At 43.2% G+C, this 24515-nt stretch overlaps 1 protein-coding gene across 1 annotated transcript in view; it reads left to right on the top strand.

The window, feature by feature from the left end:
• The window catches only part of LOC136847050 (uncharacterized), a 194365-nt gene that overhangs the window by 64231 nt on the left and 105619 nt on the right, over nt 1–24515 (top strand). Inside the window, exon 2 of the mRNA XM_067118291.1 lies at nt 3067–3485. Coding sequence (XP_066974392.1) covers nt 3067–3485 — 419 coding nt within the window. The remainder of the gene's footprint in view (nt 1–3066; nt 3486–24515) is intronic.

Below are 24515 nucleotides of genomic sequence, written 5' to 3'. Positions count from 1 at the left end.
TCCTACTGCAGGTCCCTGGATGAAATGATACTTATCGAGTCTCTGGAGCTGGCAGCGACATTGCCAAGACCTGGGAGTGGATTCCTTCAGAAGTATCTATTTCCCTTGGGTCTCGGCAATTCTTTTCATCAAACTTCCATCCTGCTTCCTCTCCCGTGCTCCTGATTTGGGAAATGCCAGCCTTGCTAGAGCTAATCACCTTGATATCCTGTCATCTTGCAGAAGCTTCCCCATGATGGAGAATGGAGGTCTGCTTCCATTCTTCCATCCTTCTTTCCTCTTCAAAGTATGGGGAAAGAGTTAGGCTAAAGCTTGATTGAAGGAACCTTCAAATATGCTTGCATATTCCCCTCACATTTTGTGTCTACTTCCGGATTCACCGATTGAGGAATAGGCGCACACCTGTAAGACTTTGTCTTCAAGGTGTGTGACCGAAGTGATTAGTACCTTCTCATCAGCACCCTGGACTCAAGGCAACCTTTTGGCCTTCCAAGAATTCAGGGTGAGTTTTGCAACACTCATTGGTTTCGTTGAACAACAAAAAGACAGTAGTGGCACTCGTTGACAAACGAGGGAATAATTTTTTCTTCCTGTTTCATCTGTCAACATTTGCAGGTACTCTAGTGTTCTATAGTGTACTTGATAGCTCAATTAGCCAGATACATTCCCAGTGGGGATGTATTGGTAGGGGAGGTCGGCCTCAGGTTTGAGTGATCAGGACGGAACGTGCCCTTCACTCTTTTCCTCACGAAGATTCACAAAGAGACTGCTCGACTGAGAGATCCCTACTGTCTTTCTGTTGCCTTCCTGCACAACAAAGTCAGTAGTTTTCTTGCTCCTTTGTACCAGACCCATGGGCCGCTACAGTGAGGCATGCTGTCTTTTTGGGAAAAATCGATATCTACGTTTTTCCCTCCTTGTTTGTCTGTTTTGCTAGGGGTTCACAAGCATTGCTCACCCTGAGTTACAGACAAATGCTGGAAGACTTCGTCCTTCGCCCGACCTGATAGCTCTGCTTCGGAGGCATTGAGGTGAGTACTGCTTGACCCAACCTCTTGTAGCAGCTACACAAGAACCAGTTCTTGAGGCAGTACAGCTGTGTGTGTTCAGGACTGGGAGACCTTCCAGCTTTCCTTGAAAGCATAGGCTTTCTTGCTGAGCGGCAACGGATATAGCTGAATATCTCTTGAAGTCCTCTGCAACACTTTTCCAGGGACTGGATCTGTCTTCACTGGTTGGTGTCATTGACAGAACTTCTCGGGTCAGAGTCGCTCTTCAAGTCTGGACTTCATCGTCTTCTCTGCCTAGGATTGCTTCTGTCCCTTTCATTTGTGAAGAACGTAGGCCCTTGTGACCTAGCCTTCTATCTGAAGTAGCCTTCTTCTCCTCAGTCGAGACTTAGCTATGGATGAAAAGCTTCTTTGGTCTTGCTGTCCCAGGGAACTGTTCCCTGTGTGGCTTGTGACTCTTGTTTAGGGTCCCTGTCACGTGCTCTGCATGCGCCCTTACAAGAGTCATCGGACAGAGATGTTCCCTCTTAGAACCATCTCTCATCTCGCTCTGGCCTTGGCATAGAAGATGGAAGAACAGGTGAAGGGGATCAATACCTCGACTCCTTGTGGAAGTCATAAGTGGACTCCAAATCCATCGCCATCTATTGTTGGGTTTGAGATCTTCTTGTTCCCCTCCTCATTGGACTTTCTATCAATGATCCAGATCTGTCATTACTTTTTCCTATTAGGGAGCCATGGTACTGGATGTCGTCGACATTTTCACTAGTCCTAACTCTCCCAAGGAAGAAGTGTGTAAGGACACATTTTTCTCCTGGCTTCATGAAGCGATCGAAGGAGGTACAGTACTCGGCAGTTGGCGATGACAGTACCAGTACTTTCCACCCAAGAGTTTACGAAGTCAATGGCTTGGTACATCCCTCAATTCCTGAAGTTTCTGTCAGTCTGGAAGTAAGATGTAGTCTCATAGACCACACTCTTGTCTTCCTGTGGTCTTGCCCACAGGCCCTTGGAACCTTTTTTCCTTGGCCCTGTGGTGGCTGCTCAACAAGTTGTGTTTTCTTACCCAGCTCCTTCAAGAGGACTAGTAGCATCTAGCCTAAGGTGTTGGTTCTGGAAGTGAGAAGGATATTGAGTGACTGGCCTCTCCTCCTCCTCCGTCCCTGTCTTCCTACTTCTCCTCCTTTGGGATGAGAATAGGACTCGAACCAATACTTGCTGGATCTGGTGTCTGATGTAGTAAGACTACACATCGAGCACCTGCTCTATTTTTCTTCTAGAATCATAGAAGCAATTCCGCTCCTTCCTCTAGCAAGGGGAGGAGGGAGAGACTGGCAATAAAGGAAACCCTCTCTGGTTTTCCTTACTGCCTCTGACTTAGATTCTTCCTAGCCTATTTCGTATGAGTTAAGTTTCCTCACTCATGCAAAAAGGTCCAGTTCTGACGTTTGATCTTGCAGTTCCTACACTCCAATCAATATGTCAGAGGCATGGTACTCCTCGCTCTTTCGACCAGAAGGAGTAGCCCAGGTGTGCAGAACTCCAGTCAGTTCAAGAGGCTCACTCAGATTCCTCCCTCCAACCAGTGAGTCTTCCTAATGTAAAGGACCTATGGTTTGTATATCGTGTCGGAACAAGTCACAATTTTTAAAAGTAAATTGTATTTTTCCTAACTATACAAACATGAGGTCCTTTACATTACATTTTATGCTTGCCTCATGCCACCCCTCAATCTGAACCTGGGCTGAAAGGCAAACTGGAATGTTTGCATCCGGGCAGGCAGGTATTCCTGCCTACCTGGCGGTATTACTGCCTAACCACCTTGCTCAAGAGTTTAACAGCTGTGTCGAGCTTCACCATAAGTAATTCCTAATGTAAAGGACCTCAGGTTTGTATAGTTAGGAAAAATAGTTTACTTTTAAAAATTGTGATATTTGGTTTTGGGACAGTTATGCAGGTTCAATGTAGACATTGTTAATTCTTAGAAAGTTTAATGCTATTTATATGATCAGTATTTAGTGTTCAGTTTTGTTCACAAAATCATTTTCTTTTGCAGACTGCCGACAGATGACCTGCCATTAATAAGGCCGCCGAAGCATCACATGCTAGCGCACATTACGGGGGGTTTAAAAAAGTTATATGAGTTAGTAAAAGAAAATAAAAAAGACACACCAGAGACTTCCGAGGAAGAAAAGTCAAAAACAGAAAACTCAGGGAACAGTCCCTCAGATGAGAACAAAAATGGTCCAACAGATAATGGACTGTGTAATAATGAAGGCTCAGATAATGGAAATAGTGAAAATAATGATAGTACACAAAACTCAAAGCAGAAGGATTCGGAAAAATCCAGTGATGAAGAGCAAGAGAAAAACTGTCAGAATGAAAAGAAAGATGACGAGGGGGGAGGGGACAGCAAATCAAAGGCAGAAAAAGAGAAGATGGATGATCCAGACAGTATGATGGATGAAGAAGAAGGTAAGTCATTTATGTGGTTTTTTCTTGTTTTTCTCTCTTCTCCTTCTTAGGGAATTCCTTGTCTGATGTTTGGGTTTTTGCATTGTGTAATATTATGGTTGACTGTACTCATGGTTATTTAATTTTGAAGTTATTTTGTGTATTGACATACAGTAGTTGTTTCTTACTGTAGTTTTTACTCAACTATTGATTTCTGTTCTTGTATAGGTACATGCTGTAACTTACTCTATACACATGGCCTTTAGCAGTGATGTATGGGTAACCCTTGCCTCTGGTGCACAGGCACTAAAGCATGTATGCTCACTTTACAGCTTATGCGACCTCATACAATATTAAGGAGCCTTCCATAATTCTGAGCCTACACTGTACATGGGGTGATTCCTTATATGCAGTGTAGGATCAGAATTGAAAGGCTCAGAATTATGAAATGCTTATATTCCTAATGAACACCATATTCTTTGGAAGCTTGAATTTCAAGTCAGTGACCACTATGGGCATATTCCATATGATTAGGTTTCATCCTTTGATTAATAATATGCAAGCAAGGTTATAGTACCTGAACCAAGTCTTCAGAATTGATGACAAAAAGGATAAGAAACTATTATTTGTGAACCTTCATTGAAATATGTGCCCAGTTGGTATTGATTACAACAGTATGCATGTGTGTGTGTTAAATGTGTTAGCCTGTTGAATTTTGAGTGTGTTGCTATGATATCTCTCTCTCTCTCTCTCTCTCTCTCTCTCTCTCTCTCTCTCTCTCTCTCTCTCTCTCTCTCTCTCTCTCTCTCTCTCTCTCTCTCTCTCTCTCTGGTGTACCTCAGTGACCTGTGACTTGGACGAGGTTGACTAGCAAAATACGCGACACAAAAATGGCCATCGAGGTTGGTAATGATGCAGCAACAGTGAAACAGTTGCAGGAGACCTGGAGAAATGGCTGGTCCCATTCAACTTAGATAAATGAACTGTCATATGTACAGGTGTAACAAAATAACAATGTCCCATTCGGTTAGATGATAGAGAGTTGTCAAGAAATTGTAAAATTGCCCCAAAAACACTAGGAGACATAATTTTGAATGTTTTTACACTTGACTTTTCCCTGAAAAGGGTTAGGAATTAAATGGGTTCTCTTCATACTCCCAGGAGGTCTGTGATTGTTCACCTGTCACCTTTTCCAAGGTTTCTTGGGCCTTCCTACTGGTCTTTGTTCCGCTACTCCCATATCTACTGCTTTTCTGACCTCATCCCTTCTTATCACATGTCCAAACCATCTCGGCCTTTACTCCAGCCTTTTGAGACAGCATCTCTCCACCAGTTCCTCATTCCCGCCTCTGTTAATCCCCTTGTAAAAATCTCCTTCATTTTCCTTTTCAGTGCCCATGTTCCTGCTTCATACAGTAGTACAGGCCTTACCCAGCCATCTTAAGTCTGCACTCTTCTGGTTCTACTAATGGGACTATTACTGTATTTACCAATGGTCTAGCTACCTCTCATTCATGCTGCTGCTACAAACGTACTTACTGTTCTGTTAACCCTTACTTCACAGTCCAGTATGCCTTCAAGGTAACAGAAATGCTTTACCTCTTCAAAGACCTGCCCATGTATATCTCCAGGGTTTTACCTTTCCTCTCTCTTCTCCATATGCTTTTGCAATACATTTCGGGCATTGAAAATGTCTTACTACTGTAGTTGTAATCTTGGGCACCTTTCCCACAACAACCATTGGGTTGCTCTCCAGATTTTGATTTTTCCTTTGCTTCTTTTCCAGTTAATGTAGTTTGTTTTGCTTTGCTTTTGTTGATTTTCAGTGTTCTCCTTTGCATTCCACTCTTCTATGTTTTAAACATATCCACACCTATTCCGTAGATTCTGCTGTTAGCACTGGGCTGTTTGCATAAAGCTTCCTTGGGACTCCTTCTTCTGCACTTTGTTGTAGCTTTTTCCATTTCTCTAATGAACAGCTTGTCAACTTCTTTTGAGCCCTGTTGCTGTCTTTACTCTAGGTCTAGTATTATGATGGTGCTAACTTCACTAATGTGTTAGTCTTTATGATATCCATAATGGCCATTCAATTATTTGTCATAGTCTTTATGATATCCATAATGGCCATTCAGTTATTTGTCATGGTACTCTCAAATGCATTTTCAAGATCCACAAGTATGTGTAATAATCTCTTCCTCTTTGTTTCGATACTTTTCCTGTAGTTCCCTCATTACAAAGACTGCTTCTGTGTTGATTTCTTGGGCATGAAGCCAAATTTACAGTTATCAGTTTTAACAATTTTTTTTGTCACTAGGAAGAAGGAGCCTACCAGCCTTACACAGTGCGGTAATTAAATCCCACTTAGAGAGTAAACAAACTACCATCTATCAGACAACTTCAGTATCAAAGGATGATGGAACACCTTAATTTTATATAAGTAACTTACCAAGTAACTACATAGCTATTAGTTTCTAACTATCGCTGCAGCTTAAATTTGAAATTTGCGGTAACATTCTATTGTTTTGGTGTCGGTAACTCAATCCCATACACTTTCAGGGAAGGATAGGTACTACACAGCTGAAGAGCTCATTTCGTTTGTGCCGCTCCATGACTGATCATCGGTTGTTTCAGCAGCTTTTGTTTGGTTTTGTGTCACTGGATGGTTTTAGCTCTCGCTGACTTTGGTGAAGTATTCTTTGCTGTGGTAGCATTCGTGCTAATGATATTAGCTTAGCTAGTTGATTATTACAGGCAGTCCCCGGTTATTGGCAGACTTGGTTATTGCCAATCCAGGTTTACAGTGCTTGTGTTGTGACGAAAATCAGTGATTTTCGGCACCGAAAATAGCTGATTTCCGCTTATCGCTGCCGATAATCAGGTATTGGTGCCAATACGTACCTGACGGAGGCACTGATCTCTGGTTATCGGAGATTTTCACTTATCATCACACTGTCAGAACAGAACCCCCACCGATAACTGGGGATTGCTTGTACTCGATTGTGACTGTTATTTACCCGATTTTAACTTATGTCTGACTCTAGCTGTTCTAGTGTCCGGTTTTGTGTGTGATGAATGTAGGGACTGGGATCAGGGGAAGTGGAAGACTGACTAGTTACTTGGACAAGCTGGAGAGAAATAGACAGAGGAAGGCAGCCACTAGATCAGAAGCTAGGAGTTTTGCTGTTCAGGGTTCTCCTAAGATACCCACTCCTTCTACTCCTGTGACTGCTTTTCCCCTATCACCAGTCCTCTGACTATTCCAGCAATGCCATTACCTAGCTCCCAACCTTCTGAACCCAATGCCATTGCCAGTCTGGAAGCCAAGGTAGATCATAAGTTTAGCCTTTTATCAAATACTGTAGCTCAGATTGGGGCTTCAGTAAGAGGTCTGATGGATAAAATGAATGCCAGTGATCACGGTGCAAGTGTAGCGTCAGTGGAAGAGGTGACTGCTTGTTCCACCGATGCACCTAGGCAAAGGTCCATATCAAACTCCCCTAGGGTTGGGAGGAGGCAAACCATAAGTCCAAGGGAGGTCGGTGGGGTTTGCCCACGGGTAGTTGCTCCCTCGGCCAAGCCTGTTGTACAAGGATCCCAGGACTCCTTGGACAGCCACTGGAAAGGCGTCCAACTTGGTGTACATGCCCTATCATCCAGTGATTCAAATTCCAGTGAGAGTAAAGGGTGCAGCTGGCGCTATTTGAGTGCATCCAGGCCGTTGAAAAGGCCCGTATCCACTGCTGAATGCGCTTCCCCGCTTCCGTGTAAGCGATCCAGGGATCAAGATCTTAAACCCGAACCTTCATATAGCTTATGGGACAACCCCAGTCGGTTGTCTCCGACTGTTAATGTGACAGAGCGCCGGTATGTGGCAGCGAAGCGGGCTTCCAAGAAGCGTTCTGAGTGGTCTGAGCGCCCAGTGGGATCCAAGTATCCTGTGGGATCCAAGGGATCCAAGCATTCAGTGGGATCTGATGGATCCGAATGTCCTGTGGGATACGAGCGCCCAATGGGATCTAAGCTTCTAGTGTGATCCGTTGTGTTCAGGACCCTTCTTTGGAACCCATCCAGTGTCGCCTGGACAGTATCCTGCAGACTTAGGCACTTCTATTTCATCATCTGAAGAAGAAGACATTGAACAGGAACAGCCTTCTTCAGCATATGCTTCTCTGTTAAACTACTTCCTGTTTTGCTATCCATCTATCTGCCGTCTCTGAGTTGGGCATTCATGATGAGACAGCCTGCAGAATCCTCCAGACTGCCCAAGATGGTACAGTAAACCCCCTGTATTTGCGATCTCACAATTCACAGACTCATGTATTCACGGATTTCTCTGTGGAACATATCTACCCATTATTCGTGGAAAATTCGCCCATTCGCGGTATTTTTCACAGAAATATTCACCAATTATTGTATTTTCATCTCATTTTCATAACTAAATGCACTTTTTGTGATAAAACTATTAAAATACTCAGGTAATACTCGAGTTACGATAATTCACCTTACGGTAATTCAATTTTGCAGTGTGGTAAGCAATTATTATGGATAGACAATATTATTTAAAAATATTTTTAAATTTCGCGCAGGTGCAGGCAGCAGCATAATCAGGCAGTGAGAGAGACCAAATTACAATAGACAACTTTTCCTCCATCTCTTTATCCCATCTTCTAGTTAAAAAAGTAAAAGAGAATGATGAAAGTATTGTTAGTAACGTCGTATTCTTGCGTAAATGCGTACAGCCATAAACAACCGACCAAGAAACTGTTGTTTTGCTTACAACCGAGTCGGATAACAACAGATGTTTACCTGGCATTTCATCCATCGTACAGTAATAAACAATTGCCATAGCTAATAGCACAAATGACATTAAGTAGAACAGGACTGATGTATTTTTACATTATACCCTTATTTGGTGTGGATAAAAGATCATCAAGGAAATATGCTATTAAATTTAAGCTGCAAGTTGTAGCTTAAGCTGAGAAAACAATGTTCAAGCTGCTAATGATTATACTGTAAATTATCGTGCATTGGCAACATGGATGAAACTCGATCGTAATTAAAATTGGAGAGAAAGTATTTTAATTAAAACTAGTGGGCATGAAAGAACACATTACTGTTATTTTTACGCTGATAAACGATAAATATGTAAAGCTCGTATTATGATGAAATCAAGTGAAAATAGCAAACGGAATTTCAAATTTTTTTTTACACAAAACAAACGTCCCCAAACGGCCATCGTCATCTACTAATGAAAAAATAGGTATGCAGTTAATTTTACAACGATATGTATTTTAGTTATATTTCATTACAAGTTGAATGTGGTGAACTGCCTGTCTCTCCATAGAGAGCTAGTAACAATGAAAAGTGCTTTAAGAATTCAAACTAGTGATTCTCCAACCAAAAAATTATTTGAATTGAGATGTATTTAAAAACAACCATCCACCACCTTTCACAATTACTGTAGAGCTAGAAGATTGTTTGAGTCGCTGAATATAAATATACAAGTGCCTTTAATAGTAAAATCACCTCCTCCCTGGACAGTGAATAAAATAAGAATTTGCACACACTTCAAGTATTTATCAAAAAGTAACTCGTAGACACCAGAACACCATAGACAGCATACAATAGAGCACATAAACCGAAAAGGCCCACATTACGCAATATATACAGATGGATCTAAATCAGAACACGGAGTAGGATATGCTGCAGTGTCCCAAGACAAAACTTATCAGTTCTCTCTTCCTAATAATGCTTCTGTATTTACAGCAGAATTGTATGGAATTGCATCAGCTATAAAAATAATTAAAGAATCATTATTCAATAATTTTGTGATTTTCAGTGATTCAAGAAGTGCTATAGAAGCTATTCAAAGTTACAAATCAAAAAATAATATAGTACAACAAATTAAATTATATCTCAAATTATATAATAATGGAAAAAATGTAGAAATATGTTGGATCCCTGCCCATGTAGGGATCAAAGGAAATGAAGATGCAGACAAAGCAGCTAAAGCAGCAACTCACATGACAGGATCAAATGTGAATATCCCTGTTACTGATTATGTAACTCACATAAAAATGGGTATCATAAATAAATGGCAATATATATGGGATGAAGGACCTGAAAGTAATAAATTGAAAGAAATAAAACCTAATGTTAAAAAATGGAGTTCATCATATCAAAGAGAGAGACACACACAAGTAATTTTAACATGTCTCAGAATAGGCCATACTCGTCTGACACATGGGCACTTGATGAGCAGCCCACATGGCCTGGCTCCCGAGTGCTCAGAATGCAGAGTAATAATAACGGTCAGACATGTGTTATGTGAATGTCCAAAGTATGACCAACAATGAATGTCTACTTTTGGAAAGAGATCAATGAAAGAAATTTTGTCAGAATCTTTCACGTTTTCAATCGTTCCAATTTTGATGTTCTTGAAGAACTGTAATTTAATTAATAAAATATAAAAATAAGTAAATAATAAAAGCATGAAAACCCTTTTAACATTTGAATTTTATAAAAAAAGAGAAAAATTTTAAAATTTTACTTAATTTACATTCTGAATTTTAATATACTGTTTTAGTATGTATGTAAGGAAGTCTGAGTAAATGTATTTATTGTATGAGAGGATGTGCCTATATGCAGTTTTTAATTTCATTTTAATTCATTCATCGTTGTATCGAATGATCTATTGGGTCCTAGCGCTTGACTTCAGGCCTGGACCTAGTATTTTAATCAAATCCTTCCGGCCAGCCCTATGAGAACCGAAAGTCAGGTCAGTGGTTTGGTTAAACTACTTTAATAATAATAATAATAATAATAGTTATATTTCAACTTAAAAACACTTTGTATAACTCAATTCATTTACGCTAACTAGAAGCAAGAAAAGCACTTTGAACTGAATTAAATACGGCGAAATAAACGCCGCATAAATGATTTCCAAACCAAAACATTGATCACTATGACTACAATTTATAATACAAAGCAATAAGGCAGTCCTTGGTTTACGATGGGGGTTCCGTTCTTATGCCGCGTCGTAAGCCGAAAATCATCGTAAACTGAAAAATCGTCGAAAAACGTCAAGAATCCTAAGAAAACCTCCACTTTTAATGCTCTGGGTGTATTGAAAACGATGTAAACTGCATTTTTATTGAGTTTTTCATAAAAAAAAAAACTAATTTTTATTATTCTGCCGTTTTGGAGCCATATTTCTTCCGTCGGATCGGCGTATGACGTGTCGTAACCCAGGAGCATGCTTCGTAAACCGGGAAATAATTTCTGATAAATATATGTGGAAAACGTCGTAACCTCGGAAAGTCGTAAGCCGGACCCATCGTAAACCGGGCACTGCCTGTGTAAGAATATGTACAATATTATTGGATACGGTGAATTAAGGCATAACATTATAAAAGATGCATATTCATTATGTTGACGTTTATATATGTGATATGTGACTATAGAGTACAGTATAATGTAGGCTACACTACTGTGTATGTATACAATGTACCATAGTGTAGGTTAAGCTAATTCTTGTTATTCAGTATCTCTTTGCACTGAATTATCATAAGTCACTTTGCATGAACCTCCAGAATTAGCTGATTTTAATAATTACTATACTGTGTAAGTATAGAGTATACTCTGTAGTGTAGGCTAGGCTACCATATATGTATACATAGTACCGAATACCCTAGTGAAGGCTAGGCTATGTTCGAGATAGGTTTGGTATTTCTTACGTTTTTACCAACAAACTGGTTTTTTTGGAACCTAACCCCATCGTAAGTAGGATAATACCTGTATAAGCAGTTCTAAGTGTTTTTAGAAGGATTCTAGGTATTCACGGGTTTTAGCTATTCGCAGAAGGGTGTGGTATGCATCCCCGCGAATACGGGGGTGTACTGTACTCTCTTTCTCATCAAAGAAAGCCCTGTTAGGTATCGAGTCTTGGCTGACAGAAAAGAGAGATACAGTAAACCCCCATATTCGCAGTCTCACTATTCACGGACTCACATATTCGTAGATTTCTCTGTGGAATGTATCTACCCATTATTCGCAGAAAATTCACTCATTCGTGCTATTTTTCACTGAGAAATATTCACTGATTACTGTATTTTCATATCATTTTTAGGACTAAATGCACTTTTTATGATAAAACTAATACTCAGATATAAGCATTTTTAGAGGGTTCTTTTGTGTTTAAACTATCAAAATACGCAGTTCTAAGTGGTTTTAGAGGGGTTTTAAGTATTGGTGGATTTTGGCTGTTCACGGGGCTGTGCGGTATGCATCCTCCACTAATACAGGGGATTTACTGTATGGGCAAGGCAGTGTTTTGTTCCCCTCCTTCTCGCCTTTTGAAAAGGAGGTACTTAAGTTATGTCACTGGGGGAGCTCCTTCTCTGGGAGTTTCTGCCTCCTCCCAGGGGGAACTTCTCCAGCCTGATCAGTTCGGGTTGTAGATCAGCATTCTCCTCCACCAAAATTTTATTCACGTCTACGGAGCTGGAACACTTGGTGAGAGATATTTTTAAAGTATTCAGAATCTTCGGCTTCCTAGATTGGACCGTGGTCGCATTGGTGAAGAAGACTGAGGACTGCGCCTCCCTTCAGATTAACTTCTCTGCAGACTGGCTAGGAGTGCTCTCCTGCGCTGATACGGCAATTAGGGATGGTTCACAGGAGTTGGCTGCCTTATTTGCAGTTGGAGTCATCAAGAAAAGAGAGCAGTGGTGCTCTTTCACAACAAAAGGAGACACTTCCTTCCAGAGGTCAGCTCTCCTTTTTTGCGCCCTTAGGCTGCTGTAGTCTGTTTCCCCCATGCCACTGTAGAACATGTAGAAGTGGAGTTGCAAAAGAAATACACGCAGGATCTGCTAGCACAGTCGTTCAAACATCCTAAGGAGACAGGATGTGCTCTTACGGTTTCTTTTGTATCCAGAACGGTCTCCCCGCTGCAGCAGCAGCCCTTTTGAGGCAGTAGAGCTAGGTTTCAGCCATGCCCATGTAAGAATATTTGGTCAGTTCGACCAACATGAAAACGTCAGCCAAGCCCCCCCTTCTCGTAAGTGAGGATCCTGTCCTATGTGTTCCGGTGTGAGCCAGACTTCTACACTTTTGGAGCAAGTGGGAAGAAAGGGATGTCAAGCCATGGGTATTAAAAGTCCTCAGAGAGGGATATTCCATCCCGTTCAGGGAGAAACCTCCCTTAGCGTCCTCTCCTATCAACTTGGCAGCCTATGCCATAGGCTCAGAGAGGTTTTCGGCCCTGTCACAAGAAGTCTCATCCCTGCTCAGGAAAAGGGCTGTAGAGGTGGTTGAAGACATAATTACGAAGGGGTTTTACAACCGCTTGTTTGTCGTCTCCAAGTCATCGGGAGGTTGGAGACCTGTCCTGGATGTCAGTGCCCTGAATGTCTTTGTACAAACTACAAAATTCTAAATGAAAACCAACCATTCAGTCCTGTCTTCTATCTGCCAAGGGGCGGGGGGGGGGGATTGGATGGCGATTATAGACATGCAAGACACATACTTCCATGTACCAGTATATAAATCCAGACTCCAGGAAGTATCCAAGGTTTGTGTTCCAGGGCAGATTCTTCCAATTTTGAGCTTTGTGTTTCAGCCTCTCCAAGTTTTTACCGGGGTTCTCACCCCCCCCCCAGTGAAGTGGCTCCATCTTAGGGGAATCTACGTTCATCTGTATTTAGATGATTAGCTCCTACTCTCCCCTTCAAGAACAAAATGCATGGAGGACCTTCAGAAGACACTTCTCCTAGTCCAAGAGTTGGGTCTTTTAATCAACTTAGACAAGTCTAAGCTAGTCCCAACTCAGTCAATTCTGTATTTGGGGATGAAGATCAAATCTCTGAGCGTTTGGGCTTTTCCATCCAACAAGAGAATCCAATCCTGCCTCCAGACAGTTTGAACCTTCTCTCTCTCCCGTCACACTCGGCCAACGAGTGGATGAGTCTGCTGGGCACTCTCTCATCCATAGAGAAGTTTGTGCCTTTAGAAGACTCTACACGAGAGTGTTACAGTTCTACCTAAAGGCCAGTTGGCACAGGAAGACCCTTCCAGACTCGTTTGTCTTTCCGATAACACCTGAGATCAAGGAAAGGAGGACCTTTGGTGGTGGCTCGTAGAAGGAAGGTTTGCAGTATGGAAGTCACTACACCCTCTGAGCCCCAACCTCACCTTATACAGGCAGTCCCCGGTTATTGGCGGGGTTCCGTTTCTGAGGGTGTGATGATAACCGAAAATCGGCGATTTCAGTGCTTTTTTGGTGATTTTTGGAGGTTATCGACGCTGAAAAGTGCCGATTTTCAGTTATCGGCGCCTCTGTTAGGTATGTATCGGCGCAAATACCCAAGTATGAGCGCCGATAAGCGGAAATCGGTGATTTTCGGTGCCGAAAATTGCTGATTTTCGTCGGAGACAAGCACCATAAAACCGAATCGCTGTTAACTGAGCCCGCCGTTAACCGGGGACTGCCTGTACAGTACTCAGATGCATCAGATCTGGGTTGGGGGCTCTTCTGGAGGATACGGAAGTATCAGGGACATGGTCCCAAGACGAGAAGAAGCTCCATATCAATGTGAAGAAGCTGAAGGCAGTTCACTTGACCCTTTGCAACAGCGACTTTCAACAGCATGGTCATCGTCCATTCGGACAATATGACCACTAGTGTACATCAAGAACCAGGGAGGGACTCACTCCACACTTTACAAAATGGTCAAGGATCTCCTCTGGGCTCAGGACAATCAAACTAAGATTGTCACAAGATTTATTAAAGGCAAATTCAACGTCCTATCAGACGAATTAAGTTGTTGCAAACAGGTCCTGCTTATGGAATGGACGCTGAATCCTCAGGTGTGCACAGACATATGGAAACGGTGGGGAAAACCATTGATAGACCTTTTTGCAGCATGAAGGAACCATCATCTTCCCTTGTATTGTTCGCCAGCCCCAGACACTCTCGCCTGGGCAACTGATGCAATGCTCCAGGACTGGTCGAACCTGGATGTATACACCTTCCCATCGTTCAGTATGGTTAGGGATGTCATCAAGTTTCTCTCACAACAGCACGTCGATGACCCTAGTAGCTCCCTTTTGGCCACAGAAGGAATGGTTTCCGGACCTCCTCAATCTTCTGGTGGATTTCCCAAGACTTCTGCCACAGAAACGGAGTCTACTTAGGCAATTGAATTTTCACCAGTTCCACCAAGGATTATCCGCTCTTGCTCTGACAGCCTTCAGACCGACCGGAAGCTTGTCAGAGCAAAGGGCTTTTCAAGACCAGCTGCGGAAGCGATTGCAAAGTGTAGATGCCATTCTTCCTCTAAGGTCTACCAGACTAAGTAGGCAGTCTTTTGCAGCTGTCATAGAAGACAAGTCTTATCTACTTCTACCTCTGTAGCCCAAATAGCAGACTTTTTACTCTTCTTGAGATCATCCCGGAGACTTAGCTACACCTAAGATCAAGGGCTACAGAGCAATGCTAAACTCATTGTTTAGGCACAGAGGATTAGACTTGTCTGCTGATTAAGACATCACTGATCTCATTAAATCCTTAGACACTTTGAAACAGGATAGAACAACTTCGGTTTCCTGGAATCTAGGTGTTGTTTTAAGATGGCTTTTGGGCCTGCCTTTTGAGCCTCTTTAATCCTCATTCCTTAGTGATATCCCTTAGGGGTATCACTAGGAAGACCCTCTTTCTAGTAGCCTTAGCTACAGCTAAGGGAATTAGTGAGCTGCAGGCCTTGCACAAAAAAATGGATTTTGCACAAGGAGATGCGGTCTGTTCTTTTACTATGGGTTTCTTAGCAAAGAATGAAACTCCATCCAATTCCTGCCCCCGTTCATTCACAATCAATAGCTTGACCTACACCCTCGGACCAACGGGCCAAGAGAGAACTCTTTGCCCAGTAAGAGCTTTAAGACATTACCTGTAGACAACTAAGAGAATCGGAGGGACATCCCCTAACCTCTGGTGTTCAGTCAAGGATCCTTCTCGTCCTCTGTCCAAAAACGCCTTGGCATTCTTCTTGAGGGACATAATCTCAGGCTCACTGGAAAACTCGGGAAGAGAATTTTCCTATTTGTAACGTCAAAGCCCACGAAATTAGAGCAGTAGCCACTTCGCTGGCTTTCAAACACGACCTATCTTTGTCCATGATTGTGCAATCAACCTTTTGGAGGTGCAAATCAGTGTTTGCCAATTTTTATTTACGTGATGTGGAAACAATATATGATAACTGCAGTACCTTAGGTCAGTTATCTGTGGCTGGCATGGTATTGGGGAAAGAAGGATAGGAGGTATTACTCCTATTCCACTATTTCCTCGCCTTGTTATAGGTTGTCAAGTTTTGGGAAGCTTGGGGTTACTGTGTACCTGGAGTACCCACCAATTGTTGTGTTTTTAATGGATGGGTAATGCTTAATTGATTTTGTATGGTGTAAGGGTAAGTTGGTTATCTGGTTGTTGTGTGGTTCAAGGCAAGTGCTTTTGTTTTTATTGTAATGCTTTGGCAGCCATCAGAGCACTCCTTGGCTGCAAAGCACCCTCTGAAGTAGAGGTGATGCCTGGCTATACCGCCACACCAGTATGGGTTGAGATGAGCACTGACCAGAGGCAGTATCTTCCTGCTGTAGCTCTCTCACCAGGTAAGGTTACAGCAAGCATTTTACCAATGCTAGCTACTTTTCTGTCCCAAATTCATTTCTATTACCGAGTGTTTTTGAGTAGTATATGTCCAAGTACCCAACCTCCTGTCAATGTGGGATTCAGCTATGTAGTTACTGTACTTGGTAAGTTACTTATATAAAAATGACATTTATATGATAAAATAAATTTTTATGTGTTATTACCAAGTAACTACATAATCAGAACCCTTCCCCATCCCCTCTCATGGACATGGGGCACAAACGAATTGAGCTCTTCAGCTGTGTTGTACTTATCCTTCCCCAAAAGTGGGCCAGGTCGAGTTACCAACACCAAAACAATAGAAGGCTACTGTAAATTTCAAATTTACGCTGACGCTATAGAAACTAATAGCTATGTAGTTACAGGCAGTTCCCGGTTATCGGCGGCCTCTGTTATCTGTGATCTAGTGTCACGGCGCTTGTATAGTGACGACTATAACCGGATTTTTTACATCGATCTCCAGTTATCGGTGCAGATCCCCACTTATCGGCAGCTCCGATCCCCGGTTATTGGCACCAATCCCCAGTTATTGGCTCTGATCCCCGATTATCGGCACCGATCCCTGGTTATCAGCTCCGATCCCTGGTTATCGGCGCCGATAGCCAGGTATCGGTGCTATTATCGGCAATTTTCAGTTACCCCTCACACTGCAGGAACGGAACCCTGCCAATAACCGGGGACTGCCTGTACTTGGTAAGTATATGTAAAACTTTATTTTATCATGAAAATGCCATTTTTACTCTGGAAAAGTGTGTTAAGATGCCAGTTGCTAGGAACATTTGAGATACTCACAGGAATGCACCCCGTAGGGAGGTGTACCTCATGCGGTACTCTATACATTACTTATTGTTCTTTGCGGCATCCCCTCAGCCCCTAGCTGCAGCCCCTTTCGTTCCTTTTACTGTATCTCCATTCATAGTCTCTTTCTTCCATCTTTCCTTCCACCCTCTCATAACAAGTGTCTCATAGTGCAACTGCAAGATTTTTCTCCTGTAACACCTTTAAAACTTTTTACTATTAGTTTGTGTTTCAGCACTGAATTACCTCATAGGTCCAAGCACTTGGTCTTTGGCCTAAATTCTATTTTCATATAAGTAACTTACCAAGTAATTACAAGCAGTCCCTGGTTTGCGACGGGTCTGGCTTACGACATTCCGAGGTTACGACGCTTTTCAAATATATTCATCAGAAGTTATTTCCTGGTTTACGATGCATGTTCTGGGGTTATGGCGCATTGTATGCCGATCCGACAGAAGAAATATGGCTCCAAAATGGCAGAATAATAAAAATTTTGAGGTTTTTTTGAGGAAAAACTCAATAAAAATGCAGTTTACATCATTTTCAATACACCCAAAGCATTAAAAGTAAGGGTTTCTTAGGATTTTTGACGATTTTTCAGTTTACGACGATTTTCGACGATTTTTCAGTTTACGACGATTTTCGACGATTTTTCAGTTTACGACGATTTTCGGTTTACGACGCGGCGGAAAAACGGAACCCCCGTCGTAAACCAGAGACTGCCTGTACATAGCTATACTTTTCCACTCGTGCGGTAGTTTCAATTTAAAATTCACGGTAATGCTTCTATTGTTTTTGTGTAGGTGACCACCCACCCACTATTGGGAACAATAGGAACAACAAAACAGAGGAACTCACTTCTTTTGTGCTTTTATGTCCATGAGAGGGGGTTAAGAGGGCTCCGATCTGTAGTTACCTGGTAAGCATATATGAAACTTAAGTTTATCATGAAAATACCATTTTCTTATACTGTAAGTAACATACCAAGTAATTACACAGCTGAATCCCACATTGATAGGAGGTGGGATATAGGGACATATTCTACCCCAAAAATATTCAGATATGAAGATGTATTTGAAATATATAAATGTCAGCATTGATACAATGCTTGTTGTTTCCTTACCTGGTAAGAGAGCTACTGCAGGCGATTACTGCCTCTTGTCAGTGCTCATCTTGACCTGTAGTGACGTAGCGGAATAGCCGCGAGTTATTTCTACTTTTAAGTGGGGGCTTTGGAGTAAAGGACAATTCCGATTGCTCACAAAGCTTAAGAACAGTTGCCTTTGCCCTGGGCGCAGTACCAAAAAATAATAACCAAACAATGCTGTTACATACACAGCAATAAAGTTAAAAACCATCACCCAACCACTAAAGAGTGATGGGCACTCCAGGTACAACATACCACCCAGGATTCCCAATGACTCAACACCCTACCTCAAGGTGAAGAGATCAAGGATAAAAAGGAATGCTTCCTACACTTCTTCCCCCAATACTATGCCAGCCACTGATAACGGACCCAAGATACTCCAATTTTCAAAAACTGCCTCCATTTCTTTCAAATAGTGCATTGCAAAAATGGATTGACACTTCCTCTAAGTTGACTGAAGGTTTGCTGAGAGTGACATGTTATGCCTGAAAGCCTACGGGGTGGCAACCGCTCTAATCTCGTGTGCTCTCACCTTCAAGGTAGGCAGGACATCCTCCTGGATTTGTGAGTGAGACTCTGTAATGGGATCCCTAAGAAAAAAGGGGTGGAGAGGGATTCTTGACGGAGCATCAGAGATTAATGGAAGGGCCTCTGATTCTCTTGGTTCTGTCTATGTAATACCTAAGGGCCCTCTTGGTTAGAGGTAAGATTTAGATCCCTGTGTTTAAAAACTGAACCCAGCATTGCTCTATACCCCTTGATGGTGGGGGAAGAGAGCCCCTTGGCAGTCCTCATGTATAGGAGGAAGTCTGCTATCTGAGCTATAGAGGTTTTAGCAGACGAGATATTATGACTCCCGCACCATCGTCAGAAGACTGCCCACTTAGATTGGTAGACTTGGCAAGAAGATTGACATCTACATCTTGCAATAGCTTCTGCAGCTTTTCTTGGAAAAACCTTCGCTCTGACAAGTCACCAGACAGTCTGAAGCCTGTCAGAGCTGGGGTGGATAGTCCTTGATGGAATCTCCAAAGGTGGGGCTATTTGAATAGACATGGATCTTGTGGGAGCAGTCTCGGAAAGTCCACTAAAAGTCTCGAGGTCCGGGAACCATTCCTTGAGAGGCCAAAATGGAGCTATCAGGGTCATCGTTACATTGTGATGGTACTGAAACTTGCTGAGGACTTCCCTGAACATGTTGAATGGAGGGAAGGCATAAAGGTCCAAATTCAACCAATTTAAAAGCATGGCATCTGTTGGCCATGCCTGAGGGTCTGGGACCGGCGAACAGAAAAAGCGGAATACGGTGATTTTTTGGTGTGGCAAACAGGTCCACGGTCAGTCTGCCCCACAGCTTCCATAGGTTGTTGCAGACCATGGAGTTCAAGGTCCATTCTGTCGGCAGGATTTGTCCACAACAACTCAGTTCATCTGCCAAGACGTTCATTTTCCCTTGGATGAAACGGGTGACTAGCCTCACCTGATTCTGGTCTGCCCAAATGAGAAGTTCCTTCGTGTGGCTTCACATAGGGAGAAGAAATGGGTCCTGCCTTGTTTCCCTATATAGGAATGAGCCATGGTGTTGTCTGAGTGCACCGCCACAGTTTTGTCTGTGGCCATTTCCACAAAGGACATTAGACCTAGATGACTGGCAGTCAGTTCCTTTACATTGATATGCATCTTCCATTGTTGTTCGGGAGACCACGTCCTGGAAGCTTCTTTGTTCCCCAGAAGGGTTCCCCATCCTAGATTGAGGCATCTGCAAAGAAGTCTAGGTTGGGGTTCATAAGGTGTAGCGACTTTCCCTCCAGAAGTCTTTCTTTGGATGGCCACCATCGCAGGTCCCATTTTATTTCCATTGTTATGGGGAACATCACAGAGTTCGGTTGCATTTTCCTGTCCCAACTTGCTCTTAGGAAGAACTGAAGGGCTCTCATAAGCAGTCTGCCTAGTTTCACAAACTGCTCAATGGAGGTGAAAGTTCCTAATAGACTCGTCCATCGATTTGCCAAACATGACGGGAGCGAGAGAAAGCTGTGTACTATCTGCAGGCAGGACTCGATTCTCTTCGGGGACGGAGAAGCTTGAAAACTCAGAGTTTATCCTCACCTCTAAATAGAAAATCAGAGTTGGAGACATCTGCAGCTTCTGTAAGTTTATCAGTATCCCTAGCTCTTGGGCGAGGAGAAGGGTTCTCTGAAGGTCCTTCGTACACTGTTCCTGTGAAGGTGATCAGAGAAGCCAGTTGTCCAGGTACAGGAATTGTTGATGCCTAGAAGATGCAGCCACTTCACCAAAGGGGCTAGTACAGGCAGTCCCTGGTTATCGGTGGGGGTTCTGTTCTGACGGTGTGACGATAACCGAAAATCACCGATTTTTGGTTATCGGCGCCTCTGTTAGGTACGTATCAGTGCCCATAAACAATTATCGGTGCCGGTAAGTGGAAATTGATGATTTTAGTCTCTGAAAATTGCCAACTTTCGTCGCTAGATAAGCCCCGTAAAACCGGATCGCCAACAACCAAGCTCACCGATAAACGGGGATTGCCTGCACTCACGTAAATACTTGAGGAGCTGTAGAGAGGCCGAAACACGGCTTGAAATTGGAAGACTGTCCTTGAAGACAAATCAGAGATATTTCCTGGAGTCTAGATGAACAGACATGGAAATAGGCATCTTGCGTATCTAGGGTGATCATCCAATCGCCCTGTTGAATGGATGATGGATGATAGTACCAACTGACTCGTCTCCATTTTGAACTTCGTCTTCTGGACGAAGAAGTTCAGAGCACTGACGTCGGAGACAGGCCTCCAACCCCCTGATGACTTGGGGACTAAAAAAAGTTGGTTGTAAAAACCTTTCATTGAACAGTCTTGTACCTCCTCTGGCTCTCTTCCTTGAGAGGGATGACACTTCCTCTGAAAGAGCCGCATACCTCTCGGGGCCTCTTGAGTAGGCTGTCAATGCGATCGCGTGGACACTGGTGGAGGGTACTCCTTGAATGGCATCGAGTAGCCCTCCTTCAGGATCTTGACTGTCCAAGGCTCTGCCCCTCTGACATTGCACCTCTCCCAGAAAAGGAGTCTGACTCCAACTGGTGCACAAAGGACTGATGGATCATTTCTTGGAAGATGGTCTGGATGAAGTCCTCTTGATAGACCTTACTGTGAACCGTACCTTGGAGCGAGTTTTGGGAGGAAAACTCTGTCTGCCTCCACGAAAGGGCTGCTGTTACATTGGAGAGAAAGAATTAGCAGAGAAAGATGAAGGCTCTTTGGGGAGCTTCAATGACTGAGCCAACAGGTCCTGAGTTTACTTTTTCTGCATGTCAGTCACTATTTCTTTAACAGTGGACTGGAGAAACAGATACTGCCGGTCTAAAGGTAAATAAAATAAGGACAACTTCTATACTGCTGGTCCAAAGGTGAATAAAGTAAGAACAACTTCTAAATAGACATCACTCCCTTAGTGGTGAAAGAGCACTACAACTCCCTCTGCTTAAGCACTCCTAGGGAGAAAAGGGCTGCAAATTCCAAGGAGCCATCTCTTATGCCTTTATCTGCACACGACAACACACCAAGCCAGCCTGCAGAAAAGTCCAATGCCAAATCATTACAGTCCTCGATTTTCCTAGCGAGGGCCCCAATTGTCCAATCGAGGAAAATGAAAACTTCAAATACCTTGAAGATACTAATCACTAGGTGTCTAACTTCAAGGGAGTGAACATTACTTTAGCCGACAAGAAGGCAGGGTGGCAGGCTGAGTCAATCAGACCCGAGAAGTCACCCCAGGATGAGGCAGCACCTCCCAAGGATGGGACTTCTCCTGTCTCATAAGACAGGTATCTCCTGGTTGTCAATCTCAACTGTGGGAAGACAGAAGCGGCCTTACCTTGCTCTCTTTTTACTGAGAGCCAATCTTCCACTTTCTTAAGCGCTTTACTCAAAGAGGAAGAAAGGACCGTCTTGGGAAGGTGAATGCTGGCATCCCCATGGCTCCTCATAAGGAAAGTAAAGGTGGGTGAAACTGGAGCAGCTGGCTGAAAATGCAACGGAAAAGTCGATAAGAAGTATCTCAATCGAGAAGCATATGCTGATGGAGCTGGTTCTTGTACTAAATCCTTCTCAACAGAAGAGACTGGGGACAAGGATAAATTCTTGGTAGGCTTAGTCCTAGCTGGAGCCTTATGAAGTAAACCAAGAATGTCCGCTAACTGCTGCTTGATATGGGCCAAAGACAGATCTTCCACTACAGGCGCAGGAGAACTAGAAGAATGTAAAGAGGTAGACAGGTGCTCGACTGGCGCCGAACTCTTAGCAACTAGTGCCAGGTGCACAGAGGCTTGCAGCAGGTGCTCGGGGACTGGGACTCGCGATTGCCACATGGGAGAGTACACCGGGCGCTCGTGTGGGTACCTAGACGAAGAAGAGGAGCGCTTCTTGACTGAGAGGCGCTCTGAATAAGAACGCTCAGGCGAAAGGTATTCTGGGCTGCGCTGGGTATGCAGGATGGTTGAGGACTGAGAGGAGGATCTCTAGCATGTTTATACGGAGTAGATGAAGTCCCATTGTTGTAACGTCTCTTCACGGGATGGGACTCACCAGGAAACTGCCAATGGCACCTTTTGTAGGGGCTGGACAACTCCAAGTCCAAAGACAACTGATGGACACTAACAGAGATGCCTTTCCAACGGCAACTGCCCTAAGGCAAACCCCACCAACCTCCTTTGGACCTCTGGTATGTTTCTCCCAGGTTCAGGGGAGTGTGACAGGGACCTTTGTCTAGGAGAATCTGCCGGACAGACAGCCGCCTCCTCCACTGTCAGTGGCACAACACAATGCACTTTGTCCACAAGGACTTTTAAGGACGCCCCTAATTCAGCCAGTGTTGACCGCAAGGTCAAATTTACACCCGAGACTAGCAGTGGGATTGGGGTTGGGAGTATGTGAGCTAGTCACAGGAGTGGATGGTACAATACTAGGAGGACTGTGGATAGGAGACAGGCTAGAGCAGGGGAAGAAGGAATGGCGCGATCATCTACACTCAGTTTAGGAGCAGGATCTAGACTATGGGGCCTAATCTCGGCTATAGAGGCTACCTTCCTTCTCCTACCTCTATCTAATTTTTCTAAATGAGATTTTAATAACTCCCACTACCTTTCATCCCAATCTTTACACTCCTCACATGTAAGATCTTTCGTACACATTTGTCCTCTACAATATGAGCAGACAGTCTGAGAGTCGTAGGTTGCTTTAGTTAACTGGGTTTTACAACCCTCCCTATAATACCTAATGTTGGATGAACTTGAGTCCAACATCATGAAATGTCACGAAGGTATAAAAAATTATCTGAACTAAGCTGGAAGGCTACACAGAAAAGTAAATACTTCACCGAATCCTGGAAGGATAACCCAAAATAACGATGAAATAAGATAAACAAAGTTGCTGCAAACATTCAATGTTGTGTCGAAGGCTGGCAGAAAAGAAAAGAGTTCCTCTGTTTTGTTGTTCCTATTGTTCCCCGATAGTGGGCGGGGTGGTCACCTACACAAAAACAATAGAAGCGCTACCACGAATTTTAAATTGAAGTTGCCGCATGAATGGAAAAGTATAGCTATGTAATTACAGTACTTGGTAAGTATATCTGAAACTTAATTTTTATATGAGCATCTTACCAAGTAATTACAGAGCTATAGTTTCTAATTTGTGTGGCAGATTAAATTCAAAATTCGCAGTAGCGCTTCAATTCTTTAGTGTAGGTGACTAGTCTCGCCCACTAATGGGAATACCAGGAACAACTTAGCAGATAACCTCACTCTGTTTCTGCCATGCCTGATGTAAACATGGGGTGTTTGCAGCAGCTTTGTTCATCATTTGCTGGTTGTATAACCGGATTTTGGTGAAGTATTACTGCTGATTTCAAGTGTCCTTCAAGCTTATTAAGCTTTCAGGATCAGCTTCTTATTGTTTTGTTATTACTGAGATCTGATTCAACTTTGTCATTTTTTCGCTACTGTAGCGAAGTTGCAATCAAGATTGAACATCATCTTTTCACACTTTTTTCCTTTGCAGAGAACTGAAAAAGTGTAAGGGCAGGAATGTAGTAAGGAGAGATTTTGTGCTCAATGTTTTGGTGGAAGAGCTTTAGCAGAGGAGGTGCTCTCGAGAGCTGAGAATCTTGCTCCGAGCTTCAGCACCAGCTCCTGAGCTCCCAGCTCGCCTGAGAGCACCCAGTTCACACTCTCATGCACCCGGCGCCAGCACCTGAATGCCTGGTGCCAACTCTCCCCACATCCATTTTTCTCTCCTGCTACTATCCCTCCTACTTTTTATCCACTTGTTTCCCCACCTGGCTCCCTCACTTCCTTCCTGCACCATTGCCAGTCTTGTGTCTAGGTTAAC

The sequence above is a fragment of the Macrobrachium rosenbergii genome, chromosome 16, assembly GCF_040412425.1.
Source record: "Macrobrachium rosenbergii isolate ZJJX-2024 chromosome 16, ASM4041242v1, whole genome shotgun sequence".
NCBI lineage: Eukaryota > Metazoa > Arthropoda > Malacostraca > Decapoda > Palaemonidae > Macrobrachium > Macrobrachium rosenbergii.
The sequence above is the reverse complement of the archived record's forward strand: the minus strand, read 5'-3'. Positions and strand labels throughout refer to the sequence as shown.